The sequence below is a fragment of the Myotis lucifugus genome, unplaced genomic scaffold (assembly GCF_000147115.1).
Source record: "Myotis lucifugus unplaced genomic scaffold, Myoluc2.0 scaffold_853, whole genome shotgun sequence".
Taxonomy (NCBI): domain Eukaryota; kingdom Metazoa; phylum Chordata; class Mammalia; order Chiroptera; family Vespertilionidae; genus Myotis; species Myotis lucifugus.
In genome coordinates, this window is record NW_005871901.1 from 77,695 (window position 1) to 99,811 (window position 22,117).

Here is a 22,117-nt window from a genome sequence, read left to right on the forward strand (position 1 = left end):
AGAGAGGGGTCAGTCAGGGGGCTGCTGGAGAGCACAGAGCGGGTGGATTGACAAGAGACAGCGTAGAAACATTTCTGAGGAGGAAGTGATGGATCTTGGTGACCAGTGTATGAAAGGGAATGGGGACGGGAATGGGGAATGGGAAAAGTCAGGTCACTGGGACTCCTAGCGCGCTGGGTAGCCAACTGCTCCACCAACTCAGAGGACACAGGGTGGAGAGCAGGTTGGGGGGCAGGAGAATGAGTTTGGTTCTTGATGTGTTGAATATGAGAGGCCTGTGGGGCACCCAGGTGGTGTCCCAATTAGAAATATAGGCCTGGAACTCAGTGGAGAAGCGAGAATGAGAGACAATAGATTAGAGAACCTCGAGTGATAGTCAGAACCATGAAAGAATAGATGAGTCAGCCAGGAAGATTATATAAAGTGAAGAGGGCCAAGGACGGAACCCATCAGGCATATGTCCTACTTTCACTTCAGGAGAGCGGTAGCATGGCCACTGCCCACGGGCGTGTCTTGATTTCTCCACAACGCAGGGAGCTCCCCAACAGCATGGGCCTCGGGTCTGCAGAGGCGCGGACCGCCTCTCGTCTGTGTTTGCATCTGCACTGCCTGGCAGAGGGTCTGCAGTAAGGGAGCTTGAGGGCGTGTTTTTGTTTTTGTTTTTTTCTCAAATGATAAATGGGCAGAATCTGTAATTAATACTTACTTTGTTCCTCTTAAATGTTAGTGCTGAGCATTTATTTGTTGACTGATAAAGTGTCAATACAATAAACATCTGCAGTCTCAAGAGAGAACATGCTTTCAGCTCCTTAGTCCTCATTCTCCAGCTGGGCATTTACATTATTACTCGCGTCGATCCATCGGGGACTGTGGTGGAAAGCAACAGGATTACATGCTGCGGAGCAGAAAGGAATTCATTGGAAAGAAATTGCAAAGAAGACAGGAAATCCGTCTCTGAAAAGGATAGTAGTATATTAGGGTAGCATTTGTTAACTTCTGTAAAAGCAGTGCCCAAAGCTCTATGACTTACCACCAGGGAAGTTGGTTACTTCATCTGGTCATAGGTGAGGGTAGGAGGCTCACCCGATCGCTCCCTTCCAAGTGGTGGTATAGGGGTCTGGCTGCTCCATGTTCAACTCTGCAGCATGGGAGGCCTTCGGTCGCAGCCGCACAGAAAGATGGAACGAGGCAGGTCTATGGGACGTTTTAGAGACCAGGCCTGGGTCACTTCTGCTGGTTTGATGTGCCCAGGGAGAGAGTTAGACTGTGTAGATAAACAGCCTAGTCCCTGCCCTGCCAGAGGTGCCCCAGGGTCTGTGTGGCAAGAACTGATAGGCAATGTGTTTAGGGTTCCAAGCCAGAAAAAATCAGTTCAACTGCTATATTTTCTGCTCTTGCATTTCCCACTCAAGAATCAGTGTCAGGAGAGAGTCCGGTTGGCCCAGTTTGGACAGGTGTCCACGGCTTAGCCTCGGGCGATCAGGGGCTCTTGGTGGCTCGCCTCTCAAGATATGAAAGAGAACTGATTTCCCAAGTGAGCTGGAGCACGACGACAAAAAGGGAGACAGGACATGCGATGCCCCGAAGCAAAACGTGTCCACCAAAGCGATGCCATCACGACGTCTGTTATCACTGTGCATGTGCACAGGCAACAGTGTGTAGCTCATGAAGCTTCCCTGTGGTAACCTCGTAAGGCAGGGGAGCAGGCATGATTTCCTCATCGCCCAAGCGAAGAATTTCATGTTCATTGTCCTGGTTCAGTGTCAGCGATGCCGCCCAGGGTGTTGGCTCCTGGCCCCACTCTTCCCACACGGTCGGACTGTCCCTATTCAGCGGCTGTAAAACGTGGCTGCTGCTTGAGGCCCAGGAAACGCCTCTCACGTGTCCCGGGTTGGCTTTAGAGTTTCATTTTATTTCTTAGTGAAACTGCCCTTCACCACTGACCGAGGCCCTCACGTCCAAGGCATCGTTGTTCTTGTCTAGACGGCCCCTCCCCCCTGAGCCTGGTCTCCTTTCCCCAAACGTCCGAACCGTCTACAGATCTCTACGGATGCTCCTTTCGGAGGGTTCAGAAATGCCCGCAGACAAGTAAGTGACAGGGGAGGGGGGGGATGGGAGGAACTCCGCTGACGCGCTGTGAGCACAGCTGTCTGAGCCCCTTGCATCTCTCTCTGATGCTTGAAAGGCAAAGCCATTCTGGAGCTGGACGTGCTCACGGTGTTTGGGTGCCTCGAGTTGACACGGGCAAGTACCTTAGAAAGAGTTAGACAGACGTTTGGGTTGTGGGGCCGGACCTGCCCAGTCCCGAAAGGTGGAGTGTCCGGAAGTCCGCCACCGCGGGGCTAGACCTGGGTGTAGGGTCTGGCAACGACGGGCCGTCTGGGACCTGGAGCCCGGCCACTGCTGGGGCCGGAACAAAGCCCCCGGCAGCCCCAGCTGGCAGGAAAGGACTCCGCTGGTCAGGAAGGTTCCAGCGGGGAGGCTGTTATTTAAAAATCTAAAAGCCGCTTGCTTTGCTCTGCCCGGCTTCGCTGCACAATGTGAGGGCCTGGCCTCTTCCTTCTGATACCCCATGCGGCCGCTGGTCTTTTAAGGGCCTTCCAGCAGAAAAGGAGGGCAAGGGCGGGGCAGAAATAGGGCGGATGCGTATTCTTGCCTGTGGCCCGAGGACAGGCTGAGAGGCCATGAACCAGGGCGAGTGTAGACTGAAGCTAAAGGACTTCCCGACGGAAACGGCAGTTTTTGGAAACGGTGGTCAGTGAGGGGGAGAGAGGAGCCGCCCTCTGGTGAGCGGAGGCAGGCTCTCTCGCCCAGGGTCTGCGTGAGCACGACCAAGACGGCGTTCAGAGCCCTTCCTATGATTGTGACTTCCTCTCAAAGTCCACAGTTTGCAGAATTAATTCTCCAGGCAGGGCTGTGACGCCTCGACACTGCTGTCTTGTTCTGGGTGAATACTGTTTGTTGGAGGGAAAAAATGATGCATGTTTCTTGTAAAAATGTCAAACAAAGTAGGAAAGTACAAAAGGAGAAAATCTCTCCTGAACTTTGGCCACACAGAGCTGACAGGCTGTTCTCCAGAACTCCCGCTGCATCGGCAGCCCTAGTCTAGGACTGCGTCCAAGGGCGTTCCCCGAGTCAGGCGTGGCGGTGCCAGTGTGGGGGGTCAGAGGGCCTCCTCCTGCCAGTGTGAGGGGTTAGAGAGCCGCCTCCTGCCAGTGTGGGGGTCAGAGAGCCTCCTCCTGCCAGTGTGAGGGGTTAGAGAGCCGCCTCCTGCCAGTGTGGGGGGTCAGAGGGCCTCCTCCTGCCAGTGTGGGGGGTCAGAGGGCCTCCTCCTGCCAGTGTGGGGGGTTAGAGAGCCTCCTCCTGCCAGTGTAGTGGGTCAGAGGGCCTCCTCCTGCCAGTGTGGACCAGGTCAGAGAGCCTCTCCATGCCAGCTGCTCCCACACAGGCTCCCTCCAGCAGGTTCAGCTTCCTGGACTTGAACCCCTTCTACCTCGGTGGAGTATAAAGTACTTTTCTCCATAGTTTCAGCAGAAGTCCTGTTGCTGGGGGTGGGCCACTGTTCCCAAATGAAGAAGAGAATGCCAGGCAGGCAACAGCAAACACTGCCAGCCTGCCCGCATGCTGTGGATTCATCGACTTCTGCGTGTCACTGGCCAGATGCAGGGCTGCTCCAGGGCCAGGTTTGCTCGGCAGGTCCTGGTGAGGAGGTGCCAAGTTGGGGTTCACTCTGCTCCTGCTTCCTTCCCCCTCCTCCTGTCCTTTCCCAGGCGAAAGGCATATACCACCTAGGAACAGTTGTGTGTGAACTTTTCAAAATACTTATTTTCAATCCTCACCTGAGGATATGTTTATTGATTTGAGAGAGAGAGGAAGGGGGGGGGGAGAGAGAGAGAGAGAGAGAGAGAGACATGGATTGCTTGCCTCTCATACATGCCCGACCCAGGGATCACACCCTCTCCCTAGGTGTGGGCCTGACGGAGCCAGCCTTGGTGCAGGGACAACGCTCCAGCCAGCGGAGCCGCCTGGGCGCGGCCATGGGTTGTGTTTAAGTCGAGCTATTCACAATACTGTGCCTGGAATTGCTATTCTGGTTTAAAATAAACCTTTCTGCTCACTAGTATTCAAGGACATTTAAAAACATAAGATATCAGGGGATTCTTGGAGGGGACAGCTCAGAACTGGTGTTAGGGATTTAAAAATTTTTGTTCGTTAGTGACCATTAACATACACTATGGTATTAGTTTCAAGTGTACAACATAGTGATTAGACATTTATCTTCCTTACGCGGTGATCACCCGTCGGTCTGGCACTCGTCTGACCCCATAGTCATTATTAAGTTATTACAGTAGTACTGGCTGGATTTGCTTGAGGGATTATGATGGGCGGGTCTCTCAGGCTGTGCGGAGATCCCCGCACTCACCCGGGATCTGCGCCTCCACTTGAGCCCCCTCCCCCAGGACATTCCTCGGGCTCTTTAGAAAGGCTACTTGTTGCCAAGGCTCCCCTCCCTCTCCCCTCCCCGCTCTAGGCCTCTTTGCCAGCCCAGCCCAGTGGCTCCTAACTGAGGGGATTTGCCAATTAAAAGGGCTGCAGCTCCCAAGTTCCCATGGCAACAGCCGCCTCGGAGGTCTTTTTGGCCTGCTCAAACTTTGATCTCGGAGAGTGGCTGCTCCAGCTTCTCTGGAAGGTTTACAAACAGAAAGAGGGAAACAATTGGAGGGGAAGAAAGAAAAAGCTCCTCCTGCAGAGGGAGAAGGCGTTAGTTACAGCCTCGCTCCGGGTGTAAATTGGGGTGCCGCCTGTGGAACACCCTCGGATTTGGGCTGAGCCCACATTCTCATTTGTCGAATCAACTGCCCTACAGACGGTGGCCCCACAGGAACGACCGAAAGCCGGGTTGATTCTGGAGGCGGGTGGAAGCGCCCTTTCTGTCCTCAGTAGACACTGGGGCCTTCAGATTTCTAGAGGAGCTGAGACAACCGGTCTGGCTGCCGGGATGGAGAGAGAAGACTACAGAGGAGTGACCTTTCGGCCTCAGCCCTGCCCCTTCTCCCAGCCCGGTGCCCCATGGTGGCCTTGCCCGCCCTGAGCCCCCTAGGGCCTCCTGTTGGTCTGGGTTTTCAGATAACCAAGGAAAATTTTTTAAACCCCTGGAGGAGAAGGAGAACCTGGAAAATTTACCCAGGTTTCAATCAACCAAAACCTGTTTTTGGCCCATGTTTGTCAACACAAACCCTCCCCAGCAGTCGGAGGGCAGGGGGGGCTGGGGACCCTCAAAGACCCGGTCCAGCCCTTTTTTTTTTTTAAAAAATCCTCGGGGGGGGGGGGGGGGGCGCGTGTCTCAGACTCCTGCATCCTTGCCACCTTGCTCTTGTGTAGGTACCATGGAGTGCAGTCAGTTTCGCTTCAAATGTGATTTATATCGAAATTATTATTTAAATGTAACCAGTAGTTTTGCATACCAAGTGCCTAGCACAGTGAGGATTCAAAATGACAATATATGACACGGTCTTGTCCCTATAAAAAATCACTGTCTTTTGGTAAAGATAATAATTATATATATATGAAGCAATTAGAGAACAACACAAGAAAAGATTAAACTATTTGATATGAAATATCCAGGCTTTCGATGCTCAGGAGGGGCTGCTTTGCCCCAGGAGACGCTGGGCGATGTCTGGAAATGCTGTTGGTTGGCACACACGTGGGGTGCTAGAGTCTAAGGAGGCTGTTCCAATCCTGCACGCACAGGACAGACAGCCTCCTACACCCTGCATGCGCAGGACAGACAGCCTCCTACACGCTGCATGCGCGGGACAGACAGCCACCTACACCCTGCATGCGCGGGACAGACAGCCACCTACACCCTGCATGCGCAGGACAGACAGCCTCCTCCTACACCCTGCATGCGCGGGGCAGACAGCCTCCTACACCCTGCATGTGCAGGACAGACAGCCTCCTACACCCTGCATGCACAGGACAGACAGCCTCCTACACCCTGCATGCGCAGGACAGACAGCCTCCTACACCCTGCATGCACAGGACAGTCTCCTACACCCTGCATGCTCAGGACAGACAGCCTTCTATACGCTGCATGTACAGGACAGACAGCCTCCTGCATGCTGCATGTGCAGGACAGACAGCCTCCTACACCCTGCATGCGCAGGACAGACAGCCTCCTACACCCTGCATGTACAGGACAGACAGCCTCCTACATGCTGCATGCGCAGGACAGACAGCGTCCTACACCCAGCAAAGACGACCCGGCCCTAAGTGTCAATAGCCAGGTTGCAAAATCCTGATCCTGACCACAGGTCAGTCTGGGGACTGCAGAAGGTCACTGCGAAGAGCATGGCTTTGGGGTCATAGTCCCTGGACTCCGTGCGCCAGTGGGACTTGGACAGGCCAGTGTGGCTGAGCCTGATGTCCTTTTCTGTAAAAGCGGAGCAGGCGTAATACTCCTGGAAGACCTACTGTGAGATTGAATGGCACATGACCAGAACCAGTCGTATGAGCTCCCTCCCACCTGCCATCCCCGCCTCTCTTTGCCAGCCTGTCACCTCTGGTCTGAGGGACTCCAGGGAATTCTTCCTTGTGGGACTTCTGCTCCGGGGCCGATTTTCCTTTGCCCGGTCCACAGACAGAGGCTCTGAGCCACTGTGAACTGGCAATCCTGTTTCCAACAGTCCGTGCCCTGCGGAGGTGGCCTCTGCAGCCCTGTGGGAACCTCCTGCCAGTGGATTTTAGGACATTCCGTCCCAGCGAGCTGTCTTTTGGTGGCTCTATTTTGGTTGCCCCCAATTCTCAGTGGATGGCCCTTAGTTAATTACAGGGTGTTTACTACCTATGCAAGGATTGGGTGCCACAGGCCCCTGGATGAAGTCCTGAAGGCGTTGGGGAGCACCTAGGGCCTTGATGAGAATATGCGTGGTCTTGGAAAGTCTAGATAGGGCGACTTTATAATTTATGGTCCGAACTAAGAGACCCCTGAGAGTGAGAAGGAGAGCCTGTTCGTCTATGTCAGGACAACAGGCAAAGTGGTAAGAGGGTCACACCATCTTTAGAGATGGCCACCTTGAAGGGCCTCCTCTTGATTGACAAGGAGTGAAGTTCCAGAGGAGCTCAGCTGCACCTGGGAGCCCTTGCTGTAGCTGGCATTTCGTTCATGAGGACCTACTGTGTGCATATCTCCAAGCAAGGGGCCCATACAACAGATGGTGGTTTGCATAATAACTTCTAACTGAAAAATTGGCGCTAAGATTTCCTCAGGGTCAGGGAGTTCCATCTAGGCTCTTCCAGTCCGGGGTTGTAAGAGAACAAAGCGGGTCTTGGAGGCGGGGTTGGCCCCGCCCCATCCCCAGCCCCAGGCCTTGCTGCAGTGTGCTCCCTGCCCCCCTCCCCGCCCCCCACCTTCTTCCACAGCCTCCTCCCAGCTCACTTGTTGCTCTTGGAGGTGGGAGGAAACTGGCCTTCAATTAGTGCGCATTCTTGCAGCCCCGGTTGCCGGTTGCTGTGGTGACGGGGGAGGGGATTGGGGGGCGGGGAGCAGCTGGGTCGGCAGCCAGCCTCATTGTAGTCAGTGGAAAGGCTGCAGACGGGCGAGGCCTGTGCCTGTGCACGGAGAGGGGGTGTCACCGGAAAATCGGCTCAGCCCCGCATAGAAAGAATGGCAGCCCTTGGAAGCCGGTCAGGAGACAGTCATCCCATTTTTCTCCAAAGCCAGCTGCCGCTATTCAAGTTTGCAGGGTTGCGTTCACACGGAGAGGGGGCTGGCGGGAGAGGGCAGGAACTCTGACATCCAGGGCTGCAGGGGCTGCCCTCCCTGCGTGCCCAGAGGCCCAGGCTGTTTTGGTTAAGGAAAGTAGCTGTTCTTGGTATCTTTGTAGCTAAGGTGCCTGGGCCAGTCTGATGCAAGGAGCCCAGCAGCTCAGGAAATCCCCTGGAATCACACCAGGAAACTCAGTATCTTCCGTCCATGAACCCCACCCTCCTCACATCATTTCGGAGGCACTTGTGGCTGTCCTCCGCCTTTCATCTCAGGCCACCCCGAGCCTCTTACTGATAATACTTTACACCTGCTCACTCTCTGGGGGCCGGGGCTTGGCTCACTGTCGCACTTTTGGAAGACCGAGTGCTTTGCAGTTGGTGTTTGTTGGGTCCAAGCCCCTCTGCCAGGGACTGGATCTCCTGGGACGCCGACTATTCCACGGAGAAGCCATGAGAAGTTGTAGGTATATGAGAGTCTTTATTGTAGCCCAAGTAGCCATTGCTAACAAGGAGCAACTAGACAAACAGTTCTTCAAAGTCCCATACAGTAGCCGTACACCAGCTAAGTAACAATGCATCTTTCCCACACAGCAGCAGCCTCTGTACCTACAGCAGCAGCCTGGTGGTCAGTAACATACTTTAATACCAACGCAGACAAAAGAGGCTTTTTTCCAAAATACTGACCTCACTATTTTGGGTTATAGAAGGGCACGTTTGCACAGTGTACATAGTCAGATTACTGTGGCCTTACTGTTCACCTGCATATAGTATCTTAGCCTTGAACATTCTGATTAAGATTCCCATGCTCAGAGTGGCCTTGCACATCTGGTATGCTCTGTATTATCATTGTTTATTTGTTTGTAGCAGCATGGTGAATGCCCTTTCATTAGATCATAGGGTCACGACTACTCAGTAATCATTTTCTGGCTGCAACTGTAAAAGGTGCTGAAATTTTTAACCACCTCTAACATTTTCTACATCCAAAAATTACACTTTAATTATTTAAGTAGGGCATTGATGCCACAAACACATTTGAGGGTCTCTCACTGCAAATACCAGGAGATGAGGAAGCAGTTAAATTTAAGAACAAGCAAATCTGGAGAGGGAGTGAGGTATTGGCAAATAAAATAAAATGTAATAAAATAAAAAAATAAATAAATACCGGAATGGGCAAGTAGATCTAGTTTCTACTCTTGGTTTGATCGTTAGTCAGCTGTGTGACTTTGGTAAAATTTGTAACTTCTCTGAGCCTCAGGTTCCTAAAAACATGGGTGGGTTACAGATTAGATGACCTCCAAGATCTTTTCTAGTTATCAAATCTGACTTCTGTGTGAATAGTAGTCAGTGATTTGGACCAACCTTATAATCACTGCCAAAAGCCCAGAGCATTTATGAACAGTTAATTGCAGATGGTCTAATACTAGTCATTATTAGTATTGGAGAGAATCCAATGTCAGCATTATTCAATATAGTTTAAAGTGAACTAAAATGTAAAGGACATAAAAAGAGTTCACATAGGAAAGGCTTGCATACATAGTCTATAAATACATATAAAGAGAGGGAGGCTAGCTCCGCATTCGTGACGGGTAATCATAAACTCACTGAATGCATGGTTGCCGGGGGAATACAGAATAAAAGCAGGGATGTGTGTGCCCTGGGGAAATTTCCTATCTATTTGGGATTCCAAATAGCCATAGAAACAAGTTTACACTTCAAAGAGCCAGAGAAAAGTATCTTCTCTCCTCAAAGACTTGAAAAGAAACATTTGAGGGGGTTAGGAGCTGAGAGAGCAGGGTGGGTCTTGTGCGTCCCTGAAAACTGACCCTGGGGTCTGAGGAAGGCCTGGCTGTGGGAGGAAGCCCACCTGTGCGTTAGGCAGAGGGAGAAGAGGGAACCTCAGGGCAGGGGAAGAAAGCGCCAGGGGTCATTTGTGTAGAACATTGCAAAGCCCAGGAGGACTCCAAGTGAATAAGCGCAGGGAAAGGAATGGAGGTGACCACGCTGTCTGTAGCGGCAGCCTCACCAGGACAAAGGAAACGTGATTAACCGTTGCTCTCTGAAGGCTTGGACTCGTAATCAGGGCTTGGATTTAAGTTAGAGTAGAGACAAACACTCTTTTTCGCTAAGCTCGTAAGCACATTGTATCTCTGTGATGGCCGCCTTACACATACCCCAGCCTGGGGGTTACAACCTGTGGGGTGCGAGGTGGGGCAGGCCTTCAGTCCCCTCGGGATGTTTCGGTGCCTTGAGGATGCTCCTACCATTGAGCCCTGAGTCCAGGGTGCTCCCCCTTCTCCAGCACATGGACCAGGGCTCAGTGAACGAATGCTCCCTTCCTGCGCTGATGAACAGCCAATTTTCATCTGGGGTGGACAAGGGCACCCTTGTGAGCAGCCAATCAGAAGCCTGCATACCCCACAGAGGGGATTTGCTACTGGAAACACTTCCCGGTCCAGAGGGTGAGGTGCCTCCTCTTGCGGGTTTCGTCCTCAGTGCGGTGCTCCTTGCAGCCGGAGACCAGCTCTGAGGCAGGGTGCCCGGGGTCCTACAAGCCTGGCGCACCCACCTTCTCAGCGCAGCTTCCTTACGGCTGTCGGAATCCACGTTGGAGGCGGGGAGGCTGTGTGGGACGAGGACTCACACAAACAAGGGCAGTGAGAAGTGATGGGCTGTTATCTTAGGGAAGAAAGGAGTAAGTCCATGGAAGGGCCTGGCCTACCGGGAAAGGAGCACTCGCGTCTCAGGGATGTCACAGGACAGGGTTTGTTGTGACTATCAGGCCATGTCTCTGGGGGAAGGTCCCAGGACCAGGTGGAACCCGATGTTAAAATGCAAGGAAGGCTGGTGAAACCACTGCACGCGGCAGGAGGACGGTCCCTGACCTCAGGTAAGTCCTGTGACGCTGAAGCAGATCCCAACACCGAGTTCTTATACTCACACCATTGGACAGGCTGCAGGCGAGACCGAGAGCCTCGAGAGTGTAGGGATCGCGTCTAGTTCCCCTCTGTGTCTCCACCTGGCTCCATATACATTTCTTGATGAATGAATGAATGAATGAATGAATGAATGAATGAATTGGAGACAATCAGGAGTAATGGGTCCGAGGAATAGTACAAAGCGTTCAGGTGTAACTTGAAGGTGTCTGTGGCAAACAGCGGCTGCCGTGGGGACTGTGTGGGACGATACGTAAGTTGTTTTATCCACTGTGCACGTTGCTGCCATGATCATTCAAGCCCAGGTGTGTGAGTATTGTGGGCTGCGACGTGTGTGATGCTTTGCTATGAAATGGTGCTCATGTTGGTGCTGGTGCTAATGATTCGTGTGCCTGAGCTGTTGGGGTGACTCCTGTGGAAATGTCTTTAAGGTGATGGATTCTGCCAAGTTCGGGGAAACCAAGCTTCATGAACACCGTTTTCTATAATAGCTTGAACGATGTTTGAAAAGAGAAAACGGGGCCCTGTTTGCAATGTCGTCTCTCCATCCTTTTCTCAGACATTCAGTGGCATGTAACTGCCGCTCTTACACCGAACCCTGGAGGATGAGCGAGATCCCGGCTGGGAAAGGCCCGGAAAGCAGGGCGTTTGCTGCCTTGTGTGGACTCCCGGTCAGGCCTTCATTGGACGTGACGGGTTAGACTAGGAAGGGAAGATACCGCATGTCCAGCTGCCAAAGGCAGTTCTCAGGAATCGCTAGGCAAGAAGATGGAAGCAAAATGCTTTTCAGAAATACAGGATCCCAGTGTAAACCCCCCTTTCAAAGTGCCTTTAATCCAAAAAATAAGTCACGGTGTACGAGCCAGTGACGTGCATGGTCTCACTGCTGACATGATGGGTGGCAGTGTCTGCTGTCCTCTGACTCCGGCTGTCCTCAGGCGAAAGCCCTGTCATGTTCCCCCCTGGACTGCGAGAGGGTACCACCCGGCCACGGGGCCACCACACGGGGCACGTGGGAAGCCGTCCCGGCCTCAGGAGCATCAGCTCTGGGCTGTGGCTTCAGGGAGAATGAGGAGCGGGATGCCTGTCCTTCTGTCCGAGTGACAAGCTTTGTGAAGCCCTGTCCACATTTCTGACCCAACCTCTCCCAGGAGGCACTGGCCTTGCAGAGTCAGGGGAGCCAAGAACAGCAAAGTGAGCCAAGATCCCTTCCGCCTCCCTAACGCTGAGCCCCCAGGACAGTGTCCTCCCCGCGGCTGGGCGCGCCTTTTCCTGGACCTCTGTCGGGGCTGCTCTTCGGTGGGGCGGCTTGAGGAAGGAGGGGCCAGTGCCCAGCCATGGCTTTTCGCCTCAAAATGTAAACTACACGTGAGTGACTTTCCTCGACTCCACCTCTAGTACTTGAACAGGAAGGGCTGGCTGTTTTCTGAATGAACCAAGTCCACGGGCATGAAACAGACCCCACAGTTGAGGTGATACGGGCCTGGGAAGTGCTCACACTTTGGCTGCATTGGTATAAGTAAAAATAGCCATTAATTTCAGTCTTTTTACTCGTTTTAAATTTTTTAACTGATGGATTTTAGAGAGAAAGAGAGAAACATTGATTTGTTGGTCCACTTATTTATGCATTCGTTGGTTGCTTCTTGTATGTGTCCTGACTGGGGATCGAGCCCGCATCCTTGGTTTATCAGGATGATGTTCTAACCAGCTGAGCTGCCCGGCCAGGGCCTCTTTTTGCTCTTTTAACATGATTACTAGAAACCCTACAGTGACCCGCTGCTCACATTATATTTGTACTGGAAGAGCTGTTCTAGGTGCATTGTCACACACGTAAATGAAGCAGCATTCAGGTGCCAGGGTGACCCTTTGCCATCCCAAGCCTGGCAGGAGGCGGCTTGAGAGCTGTTTCCCAGCGCACCTCAGTGATGAGCAAGACCCCAGTGTGGCTGGGCGTCTGGTGCGGGGAAGTCCCAGCTGGGCCTTCCCACCGACTGTGATATGAGAACGTGGTGCAAGCGCTTGGCACCTCGTCCTATAAAGGAGGCGAGTTTATAACAGGGCTGGCCTCCTTCCCCACATCTCCCAGTGGCTCCCCTCCTGCACAGCTCCTTGCCAGCGAGCCTCGAGGGGCACCTGTTTGTTCCGACACCAGCCCTTACGCTTCCCTGCCTCGTCACGCGGAAGGCAGCTGGGTCCACGCCACGCCAGCTGTGGGTGCCATATGGGAAAGCCATACCGTACAGAGCATTTCCGAAGCCAGAGGAGAGGAGCGTGTACCCGATCTAGCTTATCTCTTCTTTGCCTTTGAAATTTTAGTCATTGAAATATCTCCAGGCTATAATTAGAATTATATACCGAGATCATTCCGAGTTAAAACTAAATATGCACTTTGTTTTTGATGGGTGTAGGGATGCGTGTGGATGTATGGAAATGCAGGCTGACCGTCTGGATACGGACGGGGTGGACTTTTCCAATAAAAGGTGCGAGAAGGACGCATAAGTGAGTGGAGATGGGGCGTGTCTGTCTGCTGGGTCAGGCCCTTGGTGGGTGAGGCAGGCATTCCCTCCTCCTATAGGTGGTTGGAGGGGAAGTTCTGCTTCTGCTTCCACCTGATGTAGGTGCAGAGTTCACTTACGTAGCTGCCAGAGGTCGACAGGGAAGGTCATTCTCTTGTCCGAGCCCCACCGCTGGATGTGCCTCGCGTACCACCAAGAGCCTGGGCCAGGCCCCATGCGGGTGGCGCTGCCGCAGCCAGGCCCAGGCTGTGTTTCCCTGGGAGTAACCTCTTTCCTTCTCTTCCCCTTCTACCTCTTCTAGGCAGGACAGGGCTGCTTGCTGACCTCTTGCCCAGCTTCGCTGTGGAGATTATGCCAGGTATTCAGTCATTTAACTCTTTGTTTGCTTAATTTGCTGTCATTCCATCTGTCTGGCTTCTGCATTAGTCACTAATTGCTCCTTTAATGTATTTGCACATTTGTCTATATATGTCTGTGGTCTTTTCCAGGATGAACTAAGCCCATTGGGAGAGGCTTTCAATTGCATTTCTTCTGTTACTAGACCCTAAAAAAGTAGTGATAATTAAAAATGGCTGAGATGGGTACCCAGTCCTGACCACACGTGCCAGGCATGTCTCAGCTGCACCCAAATAGCACTAAGTATCCTGAACAGAGTCGTCACTTGTCTGCATTCCTTATGCCCTAAGTTATATGTGTACCCGGTCATTAGTGTGCCACCCTGTTACTCTGAATTTCCCTTTATAACTTTATCAGAACTTTTTCTTCCAACTTAATGAAAGCTATGCACCCTCCTCCCTTGAAGAACACGCATCTACATACCTACTCTGCTTTGTATATAACTTCAGGGCTTTCTGGGGCCCTAAGTCCTAGCAGGGGCTGTGGACTCTCTCAGGGACACCTGTCCCAAATGCACACCTCTGTCTCTCCGTGTAGCTTAAGTTGAACGCAGCAGCCTAGACAAGCCGCCATTAAGTTGGTGCCGCCTGGAAGAGGCACGGACAGAACAGGGATGGACCAGGGGGCGGCACATCCAGACTCGGGGTAGGAAAGGGTTCCCTCTTGCTTTGGAGGTTTCTCCCCAAGGTTGCAGAGCTGCCTAGAGTTAGCAGCAGCAGTGAGATACAGAATATACAGAATATTCACCACCATCGGTTTTGATTTGAGTCAAGGCTTCAGAAACACCCAGAGTCTTCCCAGTAGCGCTTCCCTCATTGTTCTCCCGTGAATTCCCTGGTCCTTTCCCAACAGCTGACGGACCCAGTACAGACGTTCTTCTTCATGTTCATCCCAAGGTCACACAGAGCTGCGCTTTGTGATCCCCTTATCCAGAATTGTCCGTTGGTACGTCAAAGGAACAAGGTCACACTGCGCCGCTTCTTCAAATGAGAGATTATACCCCCAAGAAAGAGTTACTGTATTTTTCATCTCCGCCCCTGGATACCCGAATGCCCCTCCCTTTTGGCTGCAAGAATCCTTTCTCGGATAACAGTGTTTCTTCAAGGGCACCTGCAGTCTCTCCTCCTTGGCTGCCTGACCCGCCTGTGGCCACCTCGCCACACACCTCACCGAAGCCTCAGGGCTCACACTGTCTCGGGGTACGTGGTCTGTTATTTCCAAGGCCCAGCCAAGCCCTCAGCCATCTAGCGCCTCAGCAGGAAGGCTCTCCGGACCACAGGAGTGACGAGGTCTCTCGTTCTTGTCTGCAGAGCGGGGACCTGGCCGCTTTGAACGTGTTTCAGGGGGATGAGGAAATCCGTCTAAACAAAGATCAATCAATAGCTTTGCCATGATCACAAACCTACGTAACAAAAACGTCACATTTTCAAGCTCTAACTGAATGGCCACTTAACCGAAGGAGTATTTAATACCCAAAATTTAAGAAAATAACGCGTAAAGTCCATTGTAAAGGGATTTTGGTAGATGATTTTCAATCGAAATTGCTTTAGTCTTTTAGCTTTTAAGGGAAACCGAGGCTCACTCCTGCCTCCCACGCTGCCAGGGGGGAGTTGGGCCCTCCAGCCAGTCAGCAGCCGGGGGCGGGGCCGTGTCTTCTCTCTGGGAGCCGCTCTCTTGTCTCTGGTCATGGTTCGCTGGGCAGGTATTAGCCCCGATGCCGAGTTCAGGAAAGGCGTTCTGGGGCGATGGGCAGGGGAATGGATGGAGACATAAGGACACAGACCACCTAAATACGTTCTGATTTGCACCAGGTAGACATGGAAAAGTTTCTCAGGGCTTACACTTCCAGTGACAAGATCAACGACTCCCCAGGACATGTACACACAGAACCCACGTTCTAGCTCAGCAGACCCGTCCCCTCCCCAGCCACCAGTCTGTGCTCCTGTCCCACACCAGTCCTGACACTGCAGTCAACATGGTAAACCCGTTTCCCGGGGCGGGCCCTGAGCCCACCGTGGCTTGTGCTCACAGGACCTGGTGACCATCCTTTTCACGCCCCAGCCCCGGGGGGTCTGCACTTCTTACTCTCCCAGTGCCTCCCGAGTTTGGGGGCTCTGTGCCCTCTGTCCCAGGCCCCCCGTCTGCCTCTTCATGGGGAGGCCGGCGAGCGGGCCACCCTGACGCGGGTTTCTCTGTGCGTCCTTCCAGAGTGGGTGTTTGTGGGGCTGGTGATCCTGGGCATCTTCCTCTTCTTCGTCCTGGTGGGCATCTGCTGGTGCCAGTGCTGCCCGCACAGCTGCTGCTGCTACATCCGCTGCCCGTGCTGCCCGGAGTCCTGCTGCTGCCCTCAGGCCTGTGAGTAAAGGGCCCCGGGGGCGGGGGGCAGCCCGCGAGGATCCGTGACCCACTGGGCGGCTGTGTGCCTGACTTCCTTCTCCGCCTCCTTTCCTTCCGCCCAAAGTGTCGCTCATCCCGTGCTCCCTCCCCGCGGGAGCCCCGCTTCCAGAGCCGACACCCTTGTGTGCTGTCTCACATCCACTCACCTCTCTATCCTTGTCCATGCCCATCACCAGCATGTGCCGTCTCATTGAGGCTTGGCTGCAGGAAGGGCAGGTGCAGGAGGCTGAGGCTGTGGGAGAGGCGCCTGCCCTCTCCCGGGGCGTTCAGACTCGAGGAACCTTCTCCGGTCACGCCTCTCACAGCAGAGACCCCCTCACAGCAGAGTGTGCAGACCACAGTCCTGGGTACCATCCAGCCCCTGGCGGGTTTTATGTGCTCCCATGACCAAAGGGCCCACAGAAGAACGAGTCCTCCTTTGGGGATTCCCCAGGTGCCAGGCCCGGTAGGCATCACGTTTGGAACCCCTGCTGTCTACCAGACAGCTCGCAGGAGAGAGACACGTGGTCGGTTAGTGCTCTCGGGAAGAACGCACTTCCGGGAGGGTCAGGTTGTCTGCTCTGCTTTTGGGCTCACACGCAGCCCCTTGCTTGCTTTGCCACTAGAAGCGGTTCCGCCTCCCCTGGAAGCTGCCCCGGGCAGCCCCGGGGATGGGCCGCCTACACACAGTGTGGCTAAGAGTGGGCCGCTGCTGTCACGGAGCTGCTGGGACGGCTCCCGCTGCTGCTAGTGACTCAGTTGCCAGGTGCCAAACACTGTAATTCCTGATGTCGTCTGCTGACGGAGCTGGAGGAGTCCAAGGCAATGCGGGGAGTGCTTCCAATTAAGTGACTCAGGCCTAGGAGAACACACACACACAGGCGCACAAGGCGCATGCACACACATACATGCACACATAGGCACATGCACATAAGCACACACAGGCACATGCACAAATAGACACACATACATGTGCATGTGCTAACATGTGTACACACATAGGCACACATAACATACACATGTACACACATGCTCTGGGAGACAGTATGCACCTGCACGCATAGGCACATACATGTGCATGCATGCACAAATAGGCACACATCCAGGAGGTCCCTAAAGAGCACCCTCAGGGACGTGAGGTGTGAGGGTTGTGAGGGTGGGGCCGTATAATCTCTTGCTCTTCATCTCCCTCCACAGTGTATGAAGCAGGGAAAGCAGCCAAGGCCGGGTACCCTCCCTCTGTGTCCTGTGTCCCCGGCCCCTACTCCATCCCCCCTGTCCCCTTGGGAGGAGCCCCCTCATCGGGCATGCTGATGGACAAGCCGCATCCACCTCCCCTGGCTCCGAGCGACTCCACTGGAGGAAGCCGCAGTGGTAAATGAGGTTCCATTCTGCCCCACCCCACGCTCCTCCTCTGCTTCCAGGCCGGGGACTAGCTGATGGCGACATCAGCTCAGGGACACTTCTTTGGGAAATGGTTATCTCCATCCCAGAAGTTAGTAGATAGTTTCCTCCTCCCTCCCTAGTGCTCAGGACTAGCCCGTACTGTGCGGAGCGCCAAGACGTGGGGGACGTGGCTGTGTCCGGGCAGGGTGCTCCAGCCCGAGGAAAGACGCTTTATCAAGGCATTTGGGTGCTAAAGAGTGTGGGACGGGGGATTGTAGGAGAGAGCTGGCTGCCAAGTCTTCCGGGAAGAGGTGAGGTCTGAGCTGAGGCTGCAGGAATGAGAGGATTGGGAGAGCAGAGTTGGGGGTCATTGGGCACCCCCAGGAGGCAGCAGGGTGAAAGCCTGAGCAGGGAGAACACACTGTGTGTGTTTGATGGTGTCCAGCTCACCTGTCTGCTCCCAGAATCAGTGCTGTAGCGAGAGTCATGGCAGCAGAGTCCTGAGCGGAGAGGTGACATGCTGACCGGGCACGTGGTGCATGGGGGAGAGTTAGTTGGACCTCGAGCTGATATGCAACTGAAGTCATTCAGGGAAACGTGAGCACCTGGGTGGAGATTGTGAGCTGAAGTGAATGGGCAATCAGACCGGTGCTTGGAGAGGAGCCCATCAGGCAGGAAGTGGAGGTAACGGTGCGTGTCACAGCCTGCAGGGAACTCATTGGTCCCAGGGCCTGTTTAGGTGAGATTGGCCCCACCGAGGGATGATGAGTCATGGTTATGGGCCGGGCTGAGGAGGGGAGGAGGGCAGCGTTAAGGTGTCGCTCTCCTGGAGGCTTGACCAGGGTCATGGAGCAGGAAGGTTGAAACTGTGTGTAGGAGACCTAGGAGGTGATTTGTAAATCCCGGGGTGGGTGAGGCACTGGGGTGCGGAAAACAGGCATTTGTGCTCTGGAGGCATCTGGACAGGAACCAGGGCCTCGCCCAGCAGTGAACTGTCGGTACCGACCGTGGACAGAGCAGACGTCCTCAGTGAGTAATGGGTATTTGTGTTTTTCTCTCCCTGGAACTATTCACAGAATCCTGTCGCCTGAGACCGGAAATGAGTCACAGGCAGGGAAGTGAAGTTAATGATCAAGGACGCGGGGATTAGAGCGATGAAGGCAGCCACTGCCCAGGGGGTGGAGGGCCAAGAGCCACCCAGGGAGCTTGTCTCAGACTCTGTTGGCTGCTTGCCTTTCCTCCAGTTTCCCTCCTTCCTGCCTTCCCACCAGAACCCGCCCCCTCCCCTACTTTAAATCAGTGAGTCTCATAATAAAATGACTCAGGTTCCTAGAATGGCAAGGGCTTCCTCTCTCCTGTTTCCAACCTTCCCTGGCCCCTGCTTGTGGCAGTTCGTCGTTTCGGCCTGGCTGCCGTGCTACCAGCTGTAGTCAGAAATGGCTGGGCACGAGGAAAATGTCTTCTTTCACACGGTGAGAAGCCCCTGGGGAAGGTGGCCTGGGGTTGGCTGGTGGAACAGCTCATGGCATCACACAGAAGGGCTGTTCTTTCCACTTGCTCTGTCCTCCTGGGCACTCCCTGCTTCTCCCGCGATGGCCGCCATCTTCCGGGAACTGCATTCTGAGGCAGGAAGCAGACATGCTTCCTCCCTGCGCTGCTTTGTCCTGAGTGACAGGCCTTTGCCAGAAGCCCCTCCTCCCGCCGACATCTGCAGTCTTAGTGGCGAGCACTGTGCCCCAGGCCCCTTCCTGAACCTGATTGGCTTGGACTGGTCAAGACTCATCTCTTGCCCTAGCTGGCTTGGCTCAGTGGATAGAGCGTCAGCCTGTGGACTGAAGGGTCCCGGGTTCAATTCCGGTCAAGGGCACGTGCGGGATCGATCCCCAGTGTGGGGTGTGCAGGAGGCAGCCAGTTGACGATTCTGTCTCATCATTGATGTTTCCATCTCCTCTCTCTCTTCCTCTCTGAAATCAATATATACATATATCTTAGACCAAAGCACTTACTGACCTTGGAAATGAGCAAAACCAGGGCTCTGTGATGGGAAAGGGGATGTCACACCAGCCTGGCCGTGTGGGCGTCCCCGCTGGGCACATTTCTGTCCTCCTGGTCCCACGACCAGAATTACTGATGACGCCAACGTTCCGTGTAGATTATTCTCTAAAGCATGTTGGACGTGTTAAGAAATGCTGTTTTATAAAGATGTAAATTTAGCCTATTTTATATTTACATGCCACCTCCATTTTGGGGTAGTCACCTAGCAACTGTAACTTTCAGATTCTGTTTGTACACAATACTCTTGCACACTGGGTGGTGGCAAAGGCAGCTTTGAGGAGCCGCACATGGAATAGCCTGTTGGCTACTGCGTGGGAGAGACGGGAGAGGCACCGATTCCTTCTCCGACCTTCATGGCGGCTGGTGGAGACCTCCTTCAAGGAAAGATGGCTGCCTCCTCCTCCCCAGCCTGGACCCACCCCTTCAGCTCTGTTTTCTCTTCAGTGAACATCCATACTGCCTGTTCTGCCTCACATCTCCAGCCTGCCTTCTTCAGGGGCTCCTCCTATCAGCCTTGGAAACCTTCCGTCACATACAACACCACCTGCCGCACCCCTGCAGCCCTCTGAGGTCACGTCCCATCCCTTGTCGCCTCTTCACTGCCAGACTCCTTGGGAGAGTTTTGAACATTTCATGTCTGCATGTCCCCTGCTCTCATCAACTCCCCAAACTTCCAGAAGCCAGCCCGCCAGGTGGCCTCTTGCTAAGGCTAGTGGATCCTCCTCCATCCTGGCTCCCCTGAGCTATCAGGGGTCCTGCCACCCTCACCCACTCTTTGCTTTGCCTTCCCCCTCGTGGTGTTCTGTGACATTTCCTACCTGCCGGCTGTCCCTCTGGGTGTTCCTGTCCCCCCTTCCCCCCCCGGAAATCGACTCACTCCCAGGCTGTAGCCATGGTCTGTACGCCGATGCCTCCGAACACTCCTCTGATCCCCAGTCCCCAGGTCCCACTGCCTTCCTCACGTCTCCACTGGATGCCTGCAGGCTTTTCAATCTCAGCCTCTGGGAAACAGAATTAATCTGCCGTATGTCTACTTCAACTTGTCTGTTTCTTATTTCAGTGGCTGCATTGTCCACCTACTGGCCAAAAGCTGGGACTTCACCCTCCTCTCGTCCTCGCCCTCACTTCCCACATCCAGTTGGTCAGCAAGTCCTTCAGACTGTAGCTCAGAATAACCTCAAACCAGTTTACTGCCCTCCATCTCCATCCCAGCCCTGGTCCCTCATCTCCATCCCAGCCCTGGTCCCTCCATCTCCATCCCAGCCCTGGCCCCTCATCTCCATCCCAGTCCTGGTCCCTCATCTCCATCCCAGCCCTGGTCCCTCCATCTCCATCCCAGCCCTGGTCCCTCCATCTCCATCCCAGCCCTGGTCCCTCCATCTCCATCCCAGCCCTGGTCCCTCCATCTCCATCCCAGCCCTGGTCCCTCCATCTCCATCCCAGCCCTGGTCCCTGCTGCCACCGCCTCCCACCTGCTCTTTCCGCATCCACTTTTCCCTCACTCTAATCCACTTCCTCGTCACATCCACCTGCCTCCCCTCACCCTTCTAGCAAAAGAATTGAGTAGGCAGGTAGGGTTTGGAAATGTCATTTCCAAAACTAATGAGGATGTGTCTCTTTGCCTGCTGTGTGCACACAGGGAACACACACATTTCCAGCACCACCTCCCCCACAGCTGCTGCTGTCATCTGGGGGTGGGATTTGGCAGCTGCTCCATCATCCCCAGAGCCTCACTTAGCTCAGGAAGCTGGGACTCCGAGAGCAAGGCCTCAGCCATGGGCCTGCCTTAGGGATGGGCGTCTTTGCAAGTTTTTAAGTTTCATTGGCTGTAAAGGGGAAATTAACTGAAAAGTAGTTGAGCCTCAATGGGGACAAAAGTATTAGCTCAAATACTTTAATAATAATTTCTCAAAATTATAGTGGCATGAAAATGAACATCCTAAAATTCCCTCTCCAGTAAAAGCAGAGCTGGCAAGGCTAATAAAGTAGAGAGGCTGATGTGGAAGCCATGCCAACCAAAGGACCTGAACCAGACTGAACCTGGAGAGAGAGAAACCATCCACCTCCCCTGAAACATCACTGGGGAGCATACTCATTTTCCAAAAAGTGTTGGACTTTGACCACCGGTCTGGGACATTTCTTATTAAAATAGCGCCTCCCATCATAGTTCTCTGGTCTTCAGACTCAGTACAGACAGAAACCAACCAGACACCATTCTATTTATTCTTCAAATCAATAACATTTAATAAATGCTTATAAATTGCCCCTCAAGGAATGTATGGTCTAGGGCCGTGGTCGGCAAACCGAGGCTCGCGAGCCACATGCGGCTCTTTGGCCCCTTGAGTGTGGCTCTTCCACAAAATACCGACTTCTGCGCATGGGCCACGAAGTTTCAATCGCACTGTATGTGGGCGCCCACACATGGTATTTTGTGCAAGAGCCACACTCAAGGGGCCAAAGAGCCGCATGTGGCTCGCGAGCGCAGTGTTCTGAATGAGGCCGTTCCCTCCGGCCCGCCCAGAGAAAACGGCCTCATCGAGTGTGTGTGTTGGGTGGGGGGGAAAAAGAGGGGGGGTTGCAAAAGCCCCGTTTTTTGTCCCTTCATCCCCCGCGGGAAAAATCCTGTTCCTCCCCACATGACAAAAAAAAACACACTGTGCGCCGCCATGCCATTTAGCTGACGGTGAA

At 53.7% G+C, this 22,117-nt stretch overlaps 1 protein-coding gene across 1 annotated transcript in view; it reads left to right on the forward strand.

The window, feature by feature from the left end:
- ILDR2 (immunoglobulin like domain containing receptor 2) overlaps positions 1 to 22,117 on the forward strand; it is a 48,516-nt gene that overhangs the window by 18,534 nt on the left and 7,865 nt on the right. The window contains exons 3-5 of the mRNA XM_023747371.1: positions 13,518 to 13,574; positions 15,821 to 15,967; positions 17,186 to 17,362. Of these exons, the coding sequence (XP_023603139.1) occupies positions 13,518 to 13,574; positions 15,821 to 15,967; positions 17,186 to 17,362 (381 nt within the window). The remainder of the gene's footprint in view (positions 1 to 13,517; positions 13,575 to 15,820; positions 15,968 to 17,185; positions 17,363 to 22,117) is intronic.